This window comes from Buteo buteo, chromosome Z (genome assembly GCF_964188355.1).
Source record: "Buteo buteo chromosome Z, bButBut1.hap1.1, whole genome shotgun sequence".
Classification (NCBI taxonomy): domain Eukaryota; kingdom Metazoa; phylum Chordata; class Aves; order Accipitriformes; family Accipitridae; genus Buteo; species Buteo buteo.
In genome coordinates this window covers 9,931,092-9,953,278 of record NC_134204.1, presented here as the reverse complement: position 1 = coordinate 9,953,278, position 22,187 = coordinate 9,931,092, and the positions used below count along the sequence as shown (strand labels likewise).

At 48.9% G+C, this 22,187-nt stretch overlaps 2 protein-coding genes across 28 annotated transcripts in view; one reads left to right on the top strand and one right to left on the bottom strand.

Annotated features, from left to right (window-relative positions):
• UBAP2 (ubiquitin associated protein 2) overlaps nucleotides 1-3,795 on the top strand; it is a 171,086-nt gene extending 167,291 nt beyond the window's left edge. For all 26 annotated transcript variants that reach the window (XM_075020123.1, XM_075020120.1, XM_075020119.1 and 23 more), the window contains 2 exons: nucleotides 843-1,034; nucleotides 2,600-3,795. In XM_075020123.1, coding sequence (XP_074876224.1) covers nucleotides 843-1,034; nucleotides 2,600-2,695 — 288 coding nt within the window. In that variant the 3' untranslated portion in view covers nucleotides 2,696-3,795. The remainder of the gene's footprint in view (nucleotides 1-842; nucleotides 1,035-2,599) is intronic.
• A 2,478-nt stretch (nucleotides 3,796-6,273) lies between these two features.
• The window catches only part of UBE2R2 (ubiquitin conjugating enzyme E2 R2), a 57,804-nt gene continuing 41,890 nt past the window's right edge, over nucleotides 6,274-22,187 (bottom strand). Inside the window, exons 2-5 of one of the 2 annotated variants that reach the window (XM_075019911.1) lie at nucleotides 21,205-21,291; nucleotides 16,981-17,078; nucleotides 10,754-10,888; nucleotides 6,274-9,484 (exon numbers count right to left, since the gene is read on the bottom strand). In XM_075019911.1, the coding sequence (XP_074876012.1) occupies nucleotides 9,265-9,484; nucleotides 10,754-10,888; nucleotides 16,981-17,078; nucleotides 21,205-21,291 (540 nt within the window). In that variant the 3' untranslated portion in view covers nucleotides 6,274-9,264. The remainder of the gene's footprint in view (nucleotides 9,485-10,753; nucleotides 10,889-16,980; nucleotides 17,079-21,204; nucleotides 21,292-22,187) is intronic. The other variant, XM_075019912.1, reaches the window with a different exon arrangement.

Below are 22,187 nucleotides of genomic sequence, written 5' to 3'. Positions count from 1 at the left end.
CTGTTTCTGCCATGTCAGCTCCTAATGGCAGATGCTGGCATAGGCACAGCGCTCTATGCAGCCTCACGCTGCCCCATGCAAGCTGTGTCCTGGGTGCAAATGAAATGTGTTGGTGCTAATGTTTTTAGTCAAAATAGTCCCCAAAGCAGCTGAGTTGAGAGGCTGTTTGCTTTTCACCAGAGACACCAGTCAATAGTGCCTACCCCTAACACCCGAGGGTACCTGTCCCATGGTCTCCTGTGGCCATTGCTCAGCATACAGCTTCCCAGAGAAAGCAGAAAGAGCTTTGACAAGCTGTGGTGTGCAGTGGGCTTATGTCCAGCTCCTGATTTCTCCTGCTTGCACCCTCGTCTGGGGGAATCAGTGTCTGGCTGTGATCCATGCTTACAAGTAGGAAGTCAGCTCTCAGGTACATGCTTAGCATTAGGGGTCAAGCTTTGGCCAGGAGGAGGAAAATCTTACCACAAGTTCTTGCATTTTTGTCAGGCTGCTCTGGGTAGGTCAAGTAATCCAGGCTGAGCCCCTGCAATGTGTGAAGGACTGATTTCAGGCAGCTGCTGCCATCCCATGTCTCACTGAGTAAAAACAGGTCAGGGAAAAAGGAGTGCAGTAGCCATGGAAATAAAATAAAATGTCAGAGGCATTAGTGCATAAATCTGGGTGAGAACATGAGCTGAAACTCATCTGCTGAAGTGCTTGTAGGTATTCAATGTGACTTGGCTTGCTCATGGGGCTGGTGAAAGGTTCAGGTGATATGTGTCTGGGCCACTATTGTTCTTGTCTGGTCACTGTGGGGCTGCTCACACCAGTCTCTGATGCTGTCCCCCTCACCTCCTGTGCAGACGTTTGACAAGCAGGGATTCCATGCTGGCACGCCGCCTCCTTTCAGCCTGCCCTCTGCTCTTGGATCGACTGGGCCCCTGAACCCTGGTGCTGCCCCAGGTTATGCTCCAGCCCCATTTCTCCATATCCTGCCTGCGCATCAGCAGCCTCATTCCCAGATGCTGCATCACCATCTTCAGCAAGATGGGCAGGTGAGTCGGCCACTTCTGCCTCTACAGTGTGGCTGAGGACAGATTGCTCCCCTTCACATGCCAGCAGGGTCTTGGGGGTTTTTGCTTCCTTCTCATTTTTGCTTTGCTCAATGGGGAAGAGCCTTGACAATGGTTGCAGACTAACAGACTTGGTGCTGTTGAGCAGCTTGGGGAGGGAACCTCATGAAGTTCAGCAAGGGGAAGTGCGAAGTCCTGCCCCTGGGGAGGAACAACCCCATGCACTAGTATATGCTGGGGGCCAAAGTAGCTTTTCAGAAAAGGCCCTGGGGGTCCTGGTGGACACCAAGTTGACCACAAGCCAACAATGTGCCCTTGCCACAAAGGCCAACGGGATCCTGGGTTGCATTACAGAAAGTACTGCCAGCAGGTCAAGGGAGGAGATCCTTCCCCTCTGCTCAGCACTGGTGAGGCCACACCTGGAGTGCTTCTGGGCTCCCCAGTACAAGAGACACACAGATGTACTGGAGAGAGTCCAACAAAGGGCCACAAGGATGATGAACGGACTGGAGCATCATTCCTATGAGGAAAGGCTGAGACAGCTGGGACTGTTCAGCCTGGAGAAGAGGAGGCTCAGGCAGTGATCTTATCAATGTATATAAATACCTGAAGGGAGGGTGTAAGGAGGATGGAGCCAGGCTCTTTTCAGTGGTGTCCACTGACAGGATGAGAGGCAACAGGCACAAACTGGAACACAGGAGGTTCCCTCTGATCATCAGGAAACACTTTTTTACTGGAATGGTGACCAAGCACTGACACAGGTTGCCCAGGGAGGTTGTGGAGTGCCCATCTTTGGAGCTGTCTGGACATAGCCCTGGGCAACTGGCTCTAGGTGACCCTGCTTGAGCAGAGGGGTTGGACAAGATAACCTCAAGAGGTTCCTGCCAGCCTCAGCCAGCCTGTGATTCTGTGAAGAGACCATCCTGATGTGGGGTGTGGAGAGATGGGCTGTGAGGTGTGAAGCTGAGGCAGGCGCTGCTGTCTCCTGGCTGTGACAGGAGAGCAGGACGTGACCACTTGTACTGTAACTTGGGGAAAAATCAAGCATCTCCTTGCAGGTTGCATGTCAGCTTTGATTTGGTTTCACCAGCCCATGCCTTTCCTTTCCTTACTATAAATGTTCCCTGAAAAAACAGAGTGTTCTGCCCTAGAGTCCAGAAATAGGAAATTACTTCTGTCTCTGAATGTGTGACATCCTTGGCTGGTGCACCACCTCTGTTCGGCTTGAGAGAGCTCCTTTGCTGTCCCCAGTCCTGCTCCTCTCCTTCCTTGTGCTTGAATCTGTCTTGGGGGGGGGGGGGGGGGGATGGTGTGTTCCCGTGGTCCTGCTTGGTGTCTCTGTGGCCACTTGTCCTGGATTGCGAGACATGGAGATGTTGCAGGGCAGAAATGGATCCATTCAGGGAGGAGCATTGCTGTGTTGGTGGGTGTCAGGGCTGTCCCTGGGGGTGGCAGCTCTTCTGGTGACATTTGGATGGGCTTGTCTTCCTGGGAGCACTGGTGCTATGGCAGCTGATGCCCCTATCTCCTTTGTTTCCAATTTCTAGGGTGGATCTGGCCAACGCAACCAACCCAGCACCATGCAGCAAAAGTCTCAGGCTACCAAAACCGCCTATGGCACTTCTCCATACTGGACAAACTAAATCTGAAACCGGGGAGGGAGGAGAGAATGAAAGGAGAGGAGGAGAAAATAAAAAAATAAAATAAAATTAAAAAAAAAAAAAAAAAAAGAAACGAGAGAAAGAAAAAAAAAGCGGAAGCCCATTCCTGGAATTATTAGAAGTAACTACTCAGCCAAACGTCTGTGCGGGGAGAACTGCAGCCAGCCATCCATCCTCTGTGTGACTCGCCCGCTTCCTCTTTGAGTTGCTGTTGTATGTAATATATTTATGTATGTATTTGTAAATGTAATAGAGCCTAAATGTGGTTTTCTGCATCTTGCAGCCTGTTTTATTTTCTTTGTAGGAAAACTAATTATTTCTCATCTGCACCAGGGCATCCTTACTTGTTTTTTTTAAGCTCTATGGGCTTTATAACTCTGTCAAAGACAAACTGCGCCTTTTGGTTTTTTTTTTGTTTGTTTTGGGTTTTTTTTGGAGCTGGAGCCCATGTATTTTAATGCAGTTCTAAATTCAGGCAAATAAGGAGGCCTGCCTCCCCCCCCCCCCCCCCCCCCAAATGAATCAGGATGTGTCGTGTTGGTTTGATTTCTGCCCTCAGCCCCCAATATAGCTTTTATGTTAAAGAGGAAAAAAAGGAAAAGAATGTTTTGTGGGCCTTCCCCTTTCTTTTGTCTCACCCCTCCCTCCTGCTGTGGAAGATGAACTCTTGTGGGCAGTTTGGTCACTGTGGCCCTGAGCTGCAGCCTCACCTTTTTATTTTTCAAATTTTGAATAAAAAAAAAAAGACAGGGTTTTCTTTTATGTTTGGTGATTTATTTTTGTTTCTCTAGCAAGAGACTTTGGATCGCTCAGTGTGTCCTGGAACCTCCTTTGCATCATTAGAGGCAAAAAATATGTAGCGATTTCTTAAATAAAAGTATAAGCTGTGTCTTGTACCTCTTTTTGCCCAGGAAAGCCAGAGCTACTGGATGAAAACTTCACCTGTCCCTCCCCCCCTTTTTTTAAAACAAGACCCTGGAGGCAACTCCTGGTCCTTCTTGTCCTGCACCAGTGCAGTGATTGTTTAGGAGTTTCATTTCTTTTTAGCCCTTCCTTCACCTAATAAAGATCTGAGCGTATCACTGGTGTTTGTCTGCATTTTCAAAGGCTCCAGGAGCAGTTTTGCTTTTACAGCCTGTCCCTTTCCACCTGCTCCTGCAAGAAAAGCTGAGCTGGGAGGGTAAGAGCAGCAGATGGGTTTGCAGGGGATGCCATATACCATGACAAAGCTGAGTGCACCTCGGTGTTGAGAGCTCACAGGCACCTGCAGCAGGGGTGGGATCCTGGGCAGCACCCTTGGCTCCTGCCATAAGCATCATGTCTCTGCCTTTGGTGTCCTCTGGCGTTGTGATCTGTATGAGTCCCTGTGGAGCAGTGGGGATAGGTAAGGAGGGAGGACAGCTGCAGCACTGCCTGCCCTTGCTTCACCTGTGAGGTCCATGGCCTCCACCAGGAGGGCGGTCAGTGGTGAGGGCTCCTGAGGGACAGCTCCTGCCCTGGGCTCATCCTCCTGAACATCATGGCCCTGCACAGCAGAGGAGGTGGGTAAATGTGAAGCCATGTGTCCATGGGGCAGGTGAGGGGCTTTTTTGTACTTCATAATTCTGTTTCAAGACCCAGAAGAAAAAAAATAATCCTTCTACCCTGAGAACCACTTTTCTTTCTTAGAGTCACACTTTCACCTGTTTTCAGGTCCTGTGAGACCCAACTGGCTTGGAAGAAGTCAATGTGTCACCCGACCCTCCCCCTGCCTCTGAGCAGCACAACATGAACTGCACTGGCATTCCTTTGCCCCAGCTCAAGTTTTGATACTGGCTGAACTTCAGCAGCTGCTGCAAGCCCTTGGCAGCTGCTGTCCCACTGCTTTGGGGCCTGAATGTCAAGGAGGGCAAAAATGTTTCTGCAGGCTGGGGACTTACTGTCAGCTTGTACAAGGGCTGCACCAGCAGCTGAGCCCACAGGCCTTGCAGCAACAGCACCTCATCTACCTGCTGTCAGAGCTGCTGCCTCACAGGAGCTGTTCTTGAAAAACAAACTTCTCCCGCAGCTGTCTTCACACACTTAGTTTCTTGATTATAGAAACCCACTGCTGCCCTCCCAGGTGTGGGTCAGTCCTTGCTGAAGCAGTTGGACCTGGCAAAAGGCAACATGAGAAGCTGGTGCCAGTGCACAGCAGCCCCCTGAGCCTTAGGTTTGTTGCAGGGCAGCTGCAAGGGAGACTCCCTTACAAGGACTTCAGCCAGTGCTTCTTCACTCTACCCAGCTGCACAACTTCCATCCTCAACTGTGGCTGTGGGCATGGAAGGGCAGTGCTTCCAGGCCTGGAGGGGATGGGCTGTGTTGCTGTCTGGCACCTTCCTCTTCCCCAGCACAAGGCAGAACATGCAACTCTAGCACCTTCCCAACTGCTCTAGTGTCCTGCCTGCAGTCAGCCTTCTCTGCTCTCCAGGCAGCACTCAACAGGTTGTTTTCCCAGTTCCTTACACTGTTGGTTCCAGCAGGGCTTTTCTGCAGCCACTTCCTCTCTAAGCCCCCTGGTCCACAGTCTGATGGTAGAGCCAAGGCTGCTCAGCTGCACAGGTAAAAAAAAAACCCGTGCACAAGTGGGAGGCAGGTTTACCCAAGGCAGGGCAGGCCGGAGAGTTTCCCCCACCTTTGGTACCACACCTTCTGCTGGATGAAGGTGGTGGTGGCACCTCTTAGCAGCCAGGTGCTGCAGGACCCAGGCAGGAGGTACAAGCAAGCCCCCTCCAAGTCAGAAGGCCCAGACACCACCCTTCCTCTCAGTCCCATTCCCCAATACGGAGATTCCTCTGGGAATGCAGCTCTGAAATGCCATCACCATTCCTCCAGCACAGCTGTGAAGCTAAAGCACTCAGGCCACAACCACATTTGACCCAGCTGCTGTGCTGCAAATGATGCCAAGTGCAGCAAGTGCAACTCCTGTACCCTTGTCCTGCTAATTTTAGCTTGACTGCAGCAGCAAGGCACTGCAACAAGAAACTTCTCCACTCTTGAGCTTGCAAGGAACACCATGGGCCAGGCAGGGCAAGCACCCTGAAGGGCTGGCAGTGATGTCCTCAATTCCTCTGCCAGCCAGCCTTCTGCATGAGGTCAAAGCCCCCTGCCCCAGCAAGCAAGCTCCCGCATGGCCTTGTCTGACCACTTCAGGAGTGCTGTGCTCCTGCCCTGCCAGGGAACTGGCCACCAGCAGCACCCCATCCCCCAAGTCCAGTGTCCCTGCTGCAGTCATACAGGACCATGAACCATCTTCCCACTGGTTTCCCTCTTCCTGACTTGGGAAGGCTAAATGTAACAGCAAAGGCCATGGCCTTGTGCCGAAGAACTTCTCTAAATCAGTTTGTTCTTCAGTCTTCAGGTCAGGCAGGCAGCTCTCAAACAGCAGCTTTATTTTCCAATAACCTTATAGATATTTATGTATATGTATGGGCATTGATACTGGTGTGGCACTGAACTTGTGAACAGCTGTTATTCAAAGCTTTAAGTAACCCATGCAAATGAACCAGCTCAATTAACAGGGAAGTAACAGTCCAGGGATGTTTTCATTTCACATTTTTATTAGTAGACAGATGTGCAGAAAAGACAAAATATAACTAACTACTGAAGGAGAAGACAACACAAAAATGCATCAGTTAATTCTTTCTGGTAAATTATACTGGAGAAAAAAAGGAAAACATCTGGGATTTCAGCTAGGAAAACTACTAAGAAATCTAGTGTACCCTGCTGGCTTCAGAATGGTTGAAAACTGCATTTGAAGGGGCTTGTAATTGCAAATGTAAACGCTAATATTGGCCAAGACAAGAGAAAAGGGTTAAGAAAAAACCCAGAATACACAGATCAGGTAAACATTTTTCAGCAATCTCTTAAATAGTTTCAAAAAACTCTTATATTTCAGTTTGTATCTCAAAAGGAAACCAGCAAGTCAACAAGCAATGACACTGCACAGGACAGTGGGGAAGAGAAATTAGTCTGGCTAATGTAGGAGCTCTCAAAATAGGTTGCTTTTTGTCATTAAAAAAGGGTTAACAACAGAAGAGTCATGATAATGCATCTTACAACACTAAGCTTGAAAACACAAGTCACTGGAGAGTATACAGTGAAGACGGTCAAAAGTACAAGGAAAATCCTGAAAGATGCAGTATCCTCAATTCAAACCAAGTCATCAGCACAGCCAGCATTGCCATAGTCTGCTCCTTCATACCCCCAGCAGCCCCCAAAAAGCTTTAAGTTGGTGTCCCTATCCCAGTGCGGCCCCGAGACCAGTCCTGCAGCCAGGAGGCCCACAGACCCACTTGCCAACACCGGTGCTACCCTCAGGGGGCTGGAGCGAAGCTGGGGAGTGCCCCCCCCACCCCCCATCACTAGATGCAGGTGAGCCGCGCTGCCGGCTCCAAAAAGCACCAGGGGCTGAGTCAGTCCTTGCTGGAAGGGCGAGCTGAAGCAGCCCATGTGGGACACTTCACGAAGGGTCCAGCTGCCTCCCCAGGTAACATGCAAGCAGGAGGGCAGAGTGTCACAGGGAGCACTGAGGGACACGGCATCACCACTTGGGCTGCCTTTACTCTGCAGGGGGCAGAGGGATGCACCACCAGCACGCCCCTGGGGCAGAGAAGCAGGGACTGTCCCCGCTGCAGCTAATCCCAGCCCAGCACTATTTTGAAAACGCATCTGCCTTGATCACTTCAGAGCCCCACCAGCCTTCCTCCCCTCCCCATGGGCTGCCTTCCTCTCCTCTCCCTCCAGACAGCACACGCTGAGCTTGCTCACTCTCATCCCGCTCCTCACCCCAGGACACAGCCACCAAGCTGATCACAGAACAAAGATTACTCCCAACAAAGCACCCCCCGAGGGACCGCAGCTGGTGACGTACCATTGAAAACCCTGAGATATACAAAGGGGAGGCATAAACAAATGCCCGAGCCCGCAGCTCTTATCAGGGTAACTGCCTCTGTACCTGTGGGAATGGAGGGTCAGCACCTCAGGTCTGCTCCTGGAGGTGCCAGGGCTCAGCGCAAGAAGGCAGGGCTGGCTGCTGATCAAGGGATCATGCGAAAGGTGAATTCGAGCCACAGCACCACAGCCGAACAAGGAGAACACACTGCAAACAGAGCGAGTAGAGGGACTGAGGCAGAGGGTTCTGCAGACACGAGCATGCAGGATCCCCCCTGCCCAGGAGGGAGGGCCGTAAGGTCTGCCAAAAGCTCCCAAAAACATGCAGGAGGCCTAGCTCAGTGCCCCAGCTGAAGCACGCTGCTAAGCAGTCTGTCGAACCCTGCTGCCGGCCACCTCTTCCAGACTGAAAGCACTGTGTATCCCTCTGCTGTGGGGCTGCTCACGCTCACCCATGTCCCAGCCAGCCAGGCAGGGGAAAGGCCAGCACACATCCATCCCCTCTGTCCCATGCCCCAGCAGCCACTGCAGGCACAGGGACAGCCTGGCCACCCCAGGCAGGCACCAAAGCGAGTTTTGACTGCTGCTGACCCTGCACAGCCCCTAGGGCTGCAGCAGTGCTGCATTTACCAACAAATGACCTACATCAGCAACAGAAAGAAGGCTCAGGCCAGCACTGGATTTGGGCTGCAGGAAGCAAGAGCTGCTAGCAAGCACTGGGGTGGGAGGCTATCTCTCTCCCACTGCCAAATAGTTGTTCAGGATGAATGCTGGCCCACTGGGCAGTGGGATGCATGTCTGTTCTCCCTCTGCAGAGGGGAAGCTGGCAGCAGATCTCAGCAGCATGGCCAAACTGAACTTTTTCAACCCCAACCTAGTCTGAAAAAAAAAAAAATAGCAACCCAGGGCTCAGTTGTACAGATGTGAACTGTTAAGTGTTTATTTTAGGGTTCATATCACAAGCCTTTTTCAGAGACAAAGCTGATTGTGCCCTCTGGGGCTCCAGGGGCCAGCTATTTCCTAACTTGAGCAGGCTGAAAAGGAATACTGTACCTTTCAGTAACATCCCATCAAGCTCAACACACAGTAGCTTTACACTCTCCGCCCCACACCTTATAAAGGAAAAGCCACCACCACAAGGCTAAACGAATGTACACACGCTATTATTGTAAATGGAGCAGCTAAACCTTGGCAATTTGCTTTGTGTGGTTTTTTTTTTCTTCCCAGTAAATGCAGCACTTGAGCTCCCAAAACCCCAGCTTCCAATGGGTTTGTTCCAGCTTTAAATACATAAAACATCTCAATGCAAGACTGTATTTAATTCAAGAATCTAAACGCGAGCAAACCTGTTTCGCTGTGAGCGTTTTGTAGAGAAGTGAAAAGGGGAGTTTCTTTTTTAAAAAGAAATCATAATACAGTGATGAAAGGGTTAAGAATGCAAGAATTCAGACATTCTGTGGAGGGTCTCTAAGAGGTCCATAAAAAAGGAGCAAACAGATCCATACAACAGGAGACAGCAGGAGACAAAAAGTTTTTTTTTGATCCCCCCCCCCCACTTTTTTGCTGGACTGCTGCTAGGTTACCGCTGCTCCCTTCTGGCCTGAGTCGGCAGGGCAGTACAGGGGCATAGAGGGAGCAGGTCACGACTCCTCGTTGCCAGAATCATCATCATCGTAACAGTCGGCATCCTCCTCCTCCTCGTCTTCGTCATCAATGTCGTCGTCGTACAAGTCGTCATAAAGCAAATCTGAACTGTTGTCATTGGAAGGCACTTTAGTTTTGATGCAGTACTCTGCCAGCGTAGTGGGGACCTTCACGCCATCCTTCTCTGCCTCGGCTTTGGTAGCCAAAACCTGTTTCCTGCAGGGAGGAGGACACAGCAACATGAGCAGGGCTGCGTGCCAGCGGTAGCATGGCTCAACTCCCCACCTCCCGGCCAGCCCCAGCCCAGTCGTCCCAGCAGCCCGGAGTCAGGAGAGCTGACGTTTGGCTGAAGCACCACAAGCAGTACTAAAAACAGATTTAGTTCCTGTAGCCCTGGGCTTGGGAGCACCCCAGCGTGCTCGAAAATGCAATTCCCACAAGCAGCTCTGAGCTCCCACGGGAGGGCAAGAGCAGTCAGAGCACATGGTACACCTCGAGATGCGGCCGCAGCCCCGGCGCTGCGTGGGGCTGGCAGAAGACAAGTGTTTCCCGTCACCCCAGGACAGGCTCTGGCTGCTGCCTCCCAGCAGCACTCAGGCTGTGAACTGTTGCTGGCCCATGCTGCCTCCCAGCAGGGAGAGGAGCAGATGGCAGCCTATCCCTTCACCCGTGCCCGCCTGATCGTCAGTCTGCCGTACTCTGTTTATGGAGTACATCCAGCTCTGCTGAAGCCAAGGCAGCTGGAGGGGACTAAGACAACCTCTCTGAGAGGCTTCTTGCACAGACTGACTGCCCTACATAGCTCCAGCCAGGGGTATAACCTGCACGCCCAGCCAGCAGAGTCAATGCAGATGTAGTCTTGTCCCAAGCAAGTGTGACAGCAGTCCCACTCCGGTACGGCTTGTCCACCCACAGCTCTACAGCAACACTGGCTCAAGTTTACATCGTCTCCCTACAGCACCTGATGAACCATGAACTTCTCAGCAAAGGACAGTCAAGATTGAACAGTGCTTCCAGCTAATCAAACCCAGCTTTGCAAGCGCTTGCCAAATCCCACTGATATTCCTTTGAATTGGAAGGACAAGATTATGATTCATGAGTGCATTAAGCACAGAATTAGTAGGATGCAGTCAGTCTGAATCACATCCCAAGCAATGCAAGCAGTGCTCAACAGCAAGCGGGGACTTCCACTGGGATTTACTAGCAACCAATAGGTTTTGCAGAGCATCACACCAGATTAATCTGAAAAAAAGAACAATTTAAAGACAGATCAGCCTGGTCCTCCTGGTCTGGAAGTCTGCACTGCTTCTGTGTGGTGAAAATCCTAGAGGGACCAGAAGCATGGACTTGGAGTAAGACAGTAAAATTCATTTCCAAAGAAGCAACCACAGCGAGAAGCTGGTTTCAGCAAATTCTGCAAGCATTCTGTTTTACAGGATTCAAAGCAGGAAGCTGGTAGCACAGCATCACCCATGCAAAGCTTACCTTATGATTTCAGCGTACTCCTTATCTTTTCCTTTACTGTCCCTCCATTTCCTGAACATGACTGACGCATCCACATTGGCAGGAGAGAATGTGTTGGGCTCATTAAGCAAAGAGATTACACTCAGTAAGATAGTCCTGAAAAAGGTAACCACAACAGCAAGAGTCAGAGCTAACACATTAATCGATTCTGGATGCTGATGACTTCATTAGATGATGCATCAGAAACCTGTTTAAAGTAAAAACTTAAGCTAAGGGTAACTAAGTATAATATTTGAAGTAAGAGCAGATATTTATGAACTTCAGACCCTGGCCATCAGCACAGGGAAGGTGACACAACACAAACCTCAAGGATCTCATCTGACTACAGACCATCATGTCTGTGCACGTGCTTGTGACGGGACAGCAGGTAAGCTAGGATCAGACCAGAATTCAGCTTGTCCACACCACCCATGGATGGTGCAGGGCTGGAAACGTGCTAGATGAGCCTGTTCGTGGTGACATTCAGCCTCCCAGCAGACAGTCAGGCTCTTCACCTGCCCTGTGTAGGGAGAAGGACCACTACGACCCAAGGCCATCAGATAAGGCTGCATTACTTTCCCTGCCCCACTGGGTGTTAAGGCATTGAAGCTGTGGGCAGGTCTCACCTCCCCTCAGCTTACGCATCACCAAGGCTGCTGTAGCAGCACTCAAGCACAGCAAGGGGAAAACAGTGCAGATGTTTTTCAATACCCAGGCAAGCCGCCAAGGGCCCAGCAGGCTTCAGCTGCTGGTACTCAGCAAAGCCAGCATGAGCCAGTCACACAACCCCCAGCAGACAGACAGCCTTCCTGGATTTCTAGCAGCAGCACAGAGCTGCTAGCTGCCCCGCTCTGCTGGCATTTACCAGGTGCAAACACCACCTCTCTCGCCCAGTCCCTTCTGCATTTCCTAGAACCCTCCACACTTCAGAGAGTCATCCCTTTGCTCCTCACACAGTGCCACAACCAGCACAAAACTCAGCAGCGACTCACATCAGGCAGCTCTATGCACCCAGCCACTTGGCTGTAGCTACCACTGCAATAGCTTCACATGTCCGATGTGGTTCTGCTGGCAACAGCTTTTGATTTAAATGGAGAGGAAGAACAAAAGACAAGGAATAAGTCTTGAAATACAGCAGTACCTAGCAACTGCTTTGCAGAACTTGATTAAAGGAGACTACAGCCCCAGCTGTACTTGCATTGATTTAGGGACACATTCAGAGCAGCACATGCTGAGCACATCTACCAGATCATATATCTGGGATACAATTCCAGGAAATGCTTGGTCATTTGGATGCTGAGTGTCTTGAAAGGTTTTGAAACTAAACACTTGTGTCTGGCCAGACTGTTCAGCATAGCTATCAAGACAGTCTTATACAATTTATTTTCCAACTGATATAATTCAGTAGGAAAAGAGAACAGCAGCTCTGGAAAAAACTGTCTGTTCAGACTGGAATGATGGGCAGAAGAGAGACCGTCTTCTACTTCATCTCAAGAATTAATTTAAAAGCCTTTGATTCTCAGCAAACAGGCTGTAAAGCCAGCATGTCAGCTCCAGCATCATTGCAGCAGCTTTACTGTAAAGCAAGCAAAGTCTAGGAAAAGTCGAGGACAGGAATTCCTGTCTGCATTTAGCATCTGCTCTACCACACTTCCATTAACAAAGTGAGGAGAAGCCAATCTCCACTGCAGTGCCCCAGACTCCAAAGTCACTGCAAAGCTACTTAAATACACCAAGGCAACTGTCTATTAGAGGTGAGACTCTGCACTCTTCGTTACCGACAAGCACGTTAGATCAGCTCCAACCCTGATGATACCTTAAGAGCTGGACAATCTGCTCCAACTCAAACCCTGCTACTGTGGGTAAACAAGATACAGTAACAGGAAGAGATCACAGCACATGGGATCTGACAGGACCAAAACCACAAAAAAAGGTCAGCCACATGGGACTGAAAACATCCTCAGCATCAGGTACAAACTGCACTGGGCTGGATACAGACTGACCTTCTGCAATATTGTCAGGGATCTGTTTCTCTCTCAAGCGAGGCTGTTTCATGCAACTTGATTGCATGAAGAGTGAAGATTTCAAGCCAGCCTTTCTCTTTCTTACCTCCCCCACCCCATTCTGGGGAACAGTGAGCTGTTTTAAGTGTTTACAGTGCTGTTGTCTTCAGAGTGAGTTCCTCTACATCCCTTTACCAGCAGGGGAGAGCAGCTAGCAGAGGCTCAAGGAAACAGACCCATGAAGTGCCTATTTCTCTCTAGGTAACAGAAGGCTCAGACACAGATGAATTTCATCTGAAACAGACATTATGTAGGCAGGCTGGTGCTCCCAATCAGCACATCCTCTTATATAACTTGTTGAAAAAGGGTATTTTTTTTTTGTTGTTCCAGCTGCTATCCATATTGTAGCCTCTCAGAGCCACCTTTAGAGGTAGGTATAGATTTGTCCTAGCACATTTTTGCTCTCCAGTATAAATTTTCGGCTTAGGCTGTACTGACAGTCATGATACTCTATTGAGCTGGTTGCAGAAACTGTCCAGATCTTAGGCAGCCAAAAAAGCCAACAGAAATAGGCATCCTCAGGAAACAAAGCAATAGTGAGACAGGGCATCACCTATCTTCACGCTTTGGGTTTGTGTGGTGGGGTTTTGGTAGCAAGGGAGGGGCTGCAAGGGTGGCTCCTGTGAGAAGGTGCCAGAAGCTTCCCCGGCTCCAAGTCGGACCCGCTGCTGGCCCAGGCCGAGCCCATCAGTGACGGTGGTAACAACTCTGGGAGAACAGATTTAAGAAGGGGAACCTGCGGTGGGTAGGGGGATTGGAATGTGAGAGGAACCCCTCTGCAGATACCAAGGTCAGTGAGGAAGGAGAGGAGGAGGAGGGAATGCCCCCACAGCCCATGGTGAAACCAGGCGGCAGGCTGTCCCCCCCAGCCCACGGAGGGGAGCGGGGGAGCAGATGCCCACCTGCAGCCCCGGGAGAGAGGAGCCCACGCCTGAGCAGGGGGATGGCTGCCCCCCAGGATGGCTGGGACTCCATGGGAAAGCCCGCGCTGGAGCAGGCCGTGACTGGAGGACTGCAGCCCGTGGGAATGCCCCACGCCAGGGAAGCTGATGGAGGACTGTCTCCCGCGGGAGGGAGGGAGGGACCCCCCGGTGGAGCAGGGGCCGAGTGAGGAGTCCTCCCCCTGAGGAGGAAGGAGCAGCTGACCCCACCACCATTCTCTGTCCCCCTGCGCTGCTGGAGGGGAGGAGGGAGAGAGAACCAGGAGTGGAGCTGAGCCGGGGAAGGAGGCAGAGATGGGGGGAAGGTGTTCTAAGATTTGGGTTTACTTCTCATTATCCTGTTTTGATTTGATTTGTGGTAAATTGATTTTGTTTCTTCCCCAAGTTCAGTCTGTTTTTTGCCCATGACCATAATTAGTGAGTGATCCTTCCCTGTCCTTGTCTCCACGACCTTTTCTGTATATCTTCTCCTCCTCATCCTACCAGGGCCGGGGCAGAGGAGTGAGCGAGCAGCTTTGTGGTGCTTTGTTGGTGGCTGGGCTTAAACCACAACTCTTCACAAGTGTGATGGGTTGACCCTGGCTAGATGCCAGGTGCCCACCAAAGCCATTCTATCACTCCCCCATCCTCAGCTGGACAGGGGAGAGAAAAATATAACAAAAAGCTTGTGGGTCAAGATAAGGACAGGAGAGATCATTCACTAATTACCATCACAGGCAAAACAGACTCAGCTTAGGGAAAATTAACTCAATTTATTACAAATCAGCCAGAGTAAGGTAATGAGAAATAAAATGAAATCTCAGAACACCTTCCCACCACCCCTCCCTTCTTCCCAGGCACAACTTCACTCCCGGATTTCTCCACCAAGCCCCCTCAGCGGCACAAGGGGGACAGGGATGGGGTTTACGGTCATCACACGTTATTTTCTGCCACTTCACCTCCTCAGGGTGAGGGCTCATCACACTCTTCCCCTGATCCAGCATGGGGTCCCACCCACGGGAGACAGTCCTCCACGAATGTCTCCAACGTGGGCCATTCCCACAGGCTGCAGTTCTTCACGAACTGCTCCAGCGTGGGTCCCTTCCATGGTGTGCAGTCCTTCAGGAGCACACTGCTCCAGCGCGGGTCCCCCACGGGGTCACAAGTCCTGCCAGAAAACCTGCTCCACGGGCTCCTCTCTCCACAGATCCACAGGTCCTGCCAGGAGCCTGCTCCAGCGCGGGGTTCCCACGGGGTCACAGCCTCCTTCGGGAACCCACCTGCTCCGGCGTGGGGTCCTCCCCGGGCTGCAGGTGGAGATCTGCTCCACCGTGGATCTCCCTGGACTGCAGGGGGACAGCCTGCCTCACCAGGGTCTTCATCACAGGCTGCAGGGGAATCTCTGCTCCGGCGCCTGGAGCATCTCCTCCCCCTCCTTCTTCACTGACCTTGGTGTCCGCAGGCTTGCTTCTCTTACATGTTCTCACTCCTCTCTCCCGCAGCTGTTTTCTGTCTGTCCCAACTTTTTTTTCCTTCTTAAAAATGTTATCACAGAGGCATTACCACTATTGCTGATTGGCTCAGCCTTGGCCGGCGGCGGGTCCGTCTCAGAGCCGACTGGTATGGGCTCGCTCTCTCTCAAACACAGGGGAAGCTTCCAGCAGCTTCTTACAGAAGCCACCCCCGTAACCCCTCCCCCCGCTACCAAAACCTTGCCACATAAAACCAATACAACAAGATACAGATGTATCTCTGTCTTGAATATTGTGCTCAGCTCTGGCCTGTGCACCTCAAAGGACAGAGGAGAGACAGGGGAGATACACAGAAGGACAACTAAAGTGATCAAAGAGCCTCAACTCTAAGCCCTGCCACCACTTCCTCAGCTGTACAGGACTCAGGACTCAAGAAGAAAAGCAGTATTCTCTGCCACACAGATCACAGCTGCATTCCTTCTCATCTTGCTGGATGTTTCCCATATTTACTTATGCCTGCCTCATCTAGCTCTGACTGATGGGGAAGTCCACATTCACTGTGTTTAAAAAAACTGACACTGTTAGAGGTGGAAATACAGGTGCTCTCAAAGTTGAAGAATAACAATCCCCCCTTCAGACACTCCACCCAGAGTCATCTGTAGTAAATGGTCAATACTAAGCAGGATTTACAACATTCAGCAGCTGAAGAGAAGCCCAACGTTACAGAGGCAGCTCATTACAAGCATGCTGCCCTCCCACACCTTCAGCCCTGCTGCCTCCTGCCTGACACTCTGCAGCCTTGCAAAGCCAGATGGGACCCCAGCAGGACACATTTCTATCAGCACTTAGCCCAACAGGTGATGCTGGTAGCAGGCTAGCAGTTAACGACAAGTTTTATTTCCATTTGCTGGTACAGCTGAGGATTGTTTTCTCCCCAAATGCCACCCTTAAGCCCAACACATTCCAAGAGTAAGCACCAAAAACTGCACAGTGGTAAAGGAGAGCAGAAATCAGAGAACTAGCACCATGAGAAGTTTCATGTCAATCTTTAGGGTTGTATATAATGAAATACTCAAAATGCATGTGCAATATAAGTAATTAATGCCCCAAGCTGTTTCCTAACCATGAGTTGAAGCTTGTCACCTAGTCAGTTCTTTATTGGCAGTGTCTTGTAATGGGAATGAAATTCAGTTGGTGTTTCAAAATAATGGATAGCCTTGAATAATAATTAGCCTTGAATGCCTCTGGTACTTAGTGATCCTTTGGCTTTTCCGCAGGAAGAAAACTACCTGGCTAACTGCTCAAGATACCATGCTGCAGGACAGGAGACAGAGACAAATACTGGAGGGCAAACAGTAGACAGGATTATGTACCCAAAGGTACTCCTACTGGGCCTGAACACTCAAAAGTGTTGGGTTGGTTTTTTTTCCCACTAGTGGTATCTTGGAGGAGTTTGAAAAACCTAAGTGTAAGCTAACATGGACTGGAAAAGGCTAGAACATTTAAGATAATCTGCTTTTAAGAGCATGAAACCTTGTGAACAGGACAGAAGGCTCCACATTGTTAGCCCAGTATCAGGACAAACAGCACTCCACTACGTCCAGACAGTTCGGTAAGCCTGGTCCCCGCTTGATTCAAGCCTTAAAACCCCCAAAGTCTTAAATTCCCCTCCAAACCTCTCGCCAACATAGGCCTTAGTCTTAGAGAGACGACAAGCCTTTGAGGTCACTGTTGTACATCAGATTCACAGTTACCTGACATTTTGGGTAGGGTTCCACCTCTCAGACGGCAGCTCTCCACTTTGTGGGTCATCTACAGGTGGGTGAAGAATTGAAATACATACATCTCCATTCTGCAAGACAGAAACAAAAGTTGAGATTAGCCTGGCTTGAGGCAGAGGTCTGATGACACAACTCCACCACTCTGGCTATGCTCTGAGCAGTTTAATCTTGTTGATATGAACACCCCAAGTGTCAGTAAAAATATGCAAGAACTGGAAACAGTTCTCAATTCTTCCTAGGTCTACTCTATATGTTCAAAAGTTTCCCTTGCTAAACAGGGTTAGTCGGCAATTTGGTGCAAAACAACCTCAAGAGGATTAAAGAATGTAGCAAAGCAAGCAAAAATAGCAATAAAGTCACATAAAACTAAATTGGTCTCCAGATAGCAAGTACTGTCACAGTGATAGAAGTGACCTTTAGTCACAGGAGACCCAACATAGGGTTAAAAAATTTTTTAGTTCCCAGTGGTAGCTGAGTTAGCTACAGAAATTTTTGAATTGAAGGGTTTAGCACTCTCCACTAGCTCAGGCATCAAAACAGTGCTTCTCCCAGGACACAAGGAGGTTGAACAGATGGTACTGGGCAGGTTTACACTGCTCCTCTAGGACACAGCTGTTTGAAATATCAGGTGAAGAAGCAAGAGATACTCTCTCAAGGTTTCACTGAAAATCCCTTCTAGCATGCAAGAGAAAGAATACTCTGAGAGCATATGGAAGCCATACAGCCACATAATCCTCAATCTGTGTTTTACTCACCAGTGTTATAGCCTCAATATAGATTTAAAGCTCCATAATGCCTACCATTTATAAGCTCTTTAAGAAGCCTGTGAAACCAATTCTCAACCAGCAACAGCACTCTGACATGACTACTTTGTAGGAGTGCCGTAGCAGTATTCACCACAGCTGATATTCTCCACTGAAGTTGACTCCAGGGACTCATGGAGCCCCAATGCCTTACTGCAGGATGGGGTGAGGGTGCAGATGGGGGACGAAGCCAGTCAGCAGATGTTGGCCTCTCCAGGTCCTGCTGGCTTGCTGCCTCTTGCAGCCAGCTGCTGGGATGACTTACAAGTCCCTAGAGGCAGCCCCACACCTTCAGGTGGCACAGCCTCAGCTGATGGGCAGCGCTCACGCTGTCCTTTGTCACCCTGATCCAAGGCACAGGCTGGTGACAGGAACAAGAGAGAAGCTGCAGATCAGTTCTGTCTGAGGTTGCAGGCTGGCAGCTCCCCACGCACCTGGTCTCAGCTACACCCTGAGGACCCTCCAATGCTGCTCAACACACAGGACCCAGAGCACAAAGCAGTGCTGCTCACAGCGACAGCAACCGTGCCTTTGAGCCCAGACAGTGATCACAGCTACAGATAGCAGCAGCTCACCTGAAGGGCCCTTTTCAACTTGCCTCGACTAATGATGACATTTGTTTTATAGCCAAACGAGATCCTACTTCAATGTTGGACGCCTGTAAGCAGTATCCATATTTCAGTGGCTCACTAACCCTGTGAGGTATGCTAATCTAGCAAGCCCTCATCATTTTGAAGCAGGTTTTTGTCAAGAACACAACTACACACAGCAACATAGCACCTGGAGCTGCTGAATACCCAAGCATGCACTTATGTTGCTGGAACAGTTTGCCAGTTTTTAGGAACAGTTTTTAGGACTCCAACAGGCTTGTGCAATCTAGAAATATTTTTTAATACCATTTTAAGGTGAACTTAGCCTTACTAATGTTAGATTATGTTCACAGCCTATTCTGGTTTTATTAATAATTCCCATGAGTTTATCCAGTTTTTCCTTTAACTGTCTCCTGGGACAATACAGTGCTGGTGGCCAGAAGAAAAGCATCACAGCACTTGGGGGAAGTTCCTCAAGCCATCAGGTCAGCAGCACATGGAGGAGCAGGGATTCAGCAATATGAAAATATAGAGGGAAGCAAGGATGTGAGAAGTTTCCCTCTTGCAACAATGTTCCATATTTGGGAATTCAAGCAGGGCAGCAGCACATTATAGGGTCTGGAACGGTAAAGGTATCATGGGGCCTGATAAGATCAGCACAAGGTTTTAGGGGTCAGAGTAGTCAAGGGGAGAGCCTTTCCCTACATACATTTTTTTGAAAGATATAAACAAGGAGGATAGAGTATTCATCTGCCAATGGGAAATGGCCTATATTTCTACCAGAACTGTTATGTCATAAAAATAAAAGAACAAGTGAATGCAGTTTTACCAAAATTCAACTAGATGACCTAAGAAACTGGAGATGGGGAAAAACACACAAGTTACTCAAGTCTCATTGCTCAGAACTGGAACGTCAGCTCCAACCTCTCCGTCTGGTCCCACCAAAAGATTTTGTAAACTGCTACTTTCTTTCATCTTCCTTGCACTAAAAGATTTTTTTTTACTGCTCCTGACAAACCCTCAAACCTCAAGCCCTTTGCTGATTTATTCTCAGTTTCATTTGGAGCTATCCCACTGCCTCATCTTCATTGCTTAAATGTTGTTTCCAAAACAGCCTGCAAGCTGCTTCAGATTCCCCCAGCTCCAAGAAATACTGCTACGAACACAAAGTACAAAGCTGAGAGCTGGAGTATTTGAAGAGTAATCCCAAAATATACCATCAAGTTTTAGGTTAGTTTCTTCTCCTACCTTCAGTTGTTTCTAGAGCCAATTTTTTATCTTTCCCACCAGGACTGGGAGAGGTCCCTTCCAAGACTCATTTTGTACATACCATTTCAGTAACCATTTCCCACTCACCTCCTGCATGAGAATTTCTGGATTCAGAATCAACATCCACAGTATGGATCTGCAATAATCTGCAGGTCTCAATGTTGTCTTTATTTATAGATCAAACTCTCATGTAACTAAAATAGAGCCTTAAAGAGAAACACCATCCTTGGCTACACGCAAGATTCTGTGCCAAGTCCAAAACTCAAGTCAGAAGACTGTTAGATGACTGATTTCAGGATGTCCCTGGGCTTAGGGCAATCCTTCTGAGCATCCAGTAATTAAAGCCAATTACTATCCTGTTCTGCACTGAAGTTTGGAGAGGCTTTTGGCCATTTATAACTAAGCGGTTTTCACCATGACATTTGAAGTACGCTCATTCCAGGCTGGACATTTAGCAGCAACAACTTGTTAGAAAAAGGCCTTCCAAACCCAAGGCATCAACTGAAGCCATCGTTTGTTCACAGCAAGGAAGAGAAGTGACATTCCTGTTTTGAAGGGGTCCAAAGGAAGCCTGCAGGACCTCCTTAGGACCTCCTTAGCTTATCCTTAGTGATAAGCTGACAGAGCTGTACCAACCAGCACATTTTGAAAGGCCTTTAGCTCCTCAAACTATTCAACCAGTACTCCTAGCAGGCTGACACGTCTCTAGGATATCCAAAAGTTTAGCAAGAATTTGACTGGCTTCCACTAAAATCAAGTTTTGAGCCAAAACAGGCCTTCAGCTTTCCAATACAGCTCTGCAAAATTTGGTAATTTGAACCAATTGCTCCTACATAAAATCATTCCCCTTCTGGACCTGCTATATAGTTGCACCATGATCCAATTACAGACTTGACAGCATTACCCTGTGAACGTGACCCATACATGCACTGAACTAAGGGCCACTTCAAATTGGCTAGTGGACATTAAGTGCAGAGCTCTCCGTTCACTGTGGTCCCAGCTCCCAGTGACTGAGCTGTGCATGACTCCTCCTGAAGCTGGACTACAGTCCAGCGCCAGTTCTTTCTGCAGTCAGGGCACCCCCAGTCCAAACCCTTTCATTCCCAGGCTGACTGCTGCAGGAAGACTGTTTTCCATTATTTCTTGACTCAGCACACAATTTTGTAGGATATACTCAAATTATAGTGTATTTGAACTGCATACAAACAATGACTAGTTGCCTAAGTATCACAGTAAGGTAAGACCCCACACACTAGCCTTGACCTAAGAATCCCCTAAGACTGCCAACACTCATGGCATGGTGTTTTGGCTGGGCCTGCCTGCTGCACCTGCAGGTATCAGAACAGCTCCATCCCTGCCTGCAAGAACAGAACGTCCTACAACATTTAGATTTACCTGTTCAACCATGAAGCTGACATTTAACACCAACGGCTAACCACTTAAGTTATGGCTAGAAACATTTAGTATCTTCCAGAAGTTTACGGCAGTAGAAAGCCTTTTCACATGCCTGAGAAAGTTTTTTAAAAACATCATACCTCATAAATGTTGGGGTGCCACATTTTGGTCAGGAATCTGAAGGTAGGTGGTGAATATGGATAGTCGATAGGAAATTTAATGTGAGCCTGGAAAAAAGCAAAATATTTTAGTTATGAAACAGTACAAAAAAAAGAGAAAGATCAACCAGCAACCATCACAGTGAAAAACTGGAAAAAAAACTATTTCAATTAAAGCCATTAAATTGTTCACTTTATATACCAGTGCCCATGTGGACCCACAGTGTAACTCTACACAATTTTTAATGAGCAAAACACTAACTGAACAAAAAAAGCTGAACTCCAGGACGGACCTGGGCTGGTAAAGCTCGGAAAACAAGCCAAAAGACATCTACCACATCCTAATTTAAGAAGCACTATCCAACAACTGCTGTTAAACAGGGTAAAACAGATTTGAAAAGCTGGAGCTCAAGACACTACTGCTGTCTTTCTTGGTTCAGAAGCAGGCTAAAAATGTTTGCTAAGGTGAATAGACCTGTTCTACATTTGTCAGTGCAAATATTTTAAATTACTCTTTCTGTGCAGAAAAAAATTTCTTAAGATACTTTCTCTACTGAGATCCAAAGTTTTTTTTACTTTCTTGGGCAAGAGTTAAGCTGGTCCATTTACCTGTGTCCCTAATACTACATGTCTAGCTACTGCAAGCATTTCCCAATTCTGAATACTATCTGTGTCTGTTTAACAAATCAGTGCAATTTGATGAACCAAATTTTGATGGGCGGTAACAGCAAACATTACCTTTCAGTGGTCAGCAGCCAGCTGCAGGGCAAGACTATGAGCTGAGTCAGTTGTGGGAAGAGTGCAGAGATCCCAGCTCTGGATTTTAACTTCTCTGTGCTGTCCTGCCATTCACAGCAGTCAGAAAAGCCAGCCAGTAGGAAAGATGGCTGAATCTCAACTGATTAAGCGTCAAAAACACTCCCCTCTGAAAGGGGGACTCACACGCTGCTTGATGTGGAGCACAA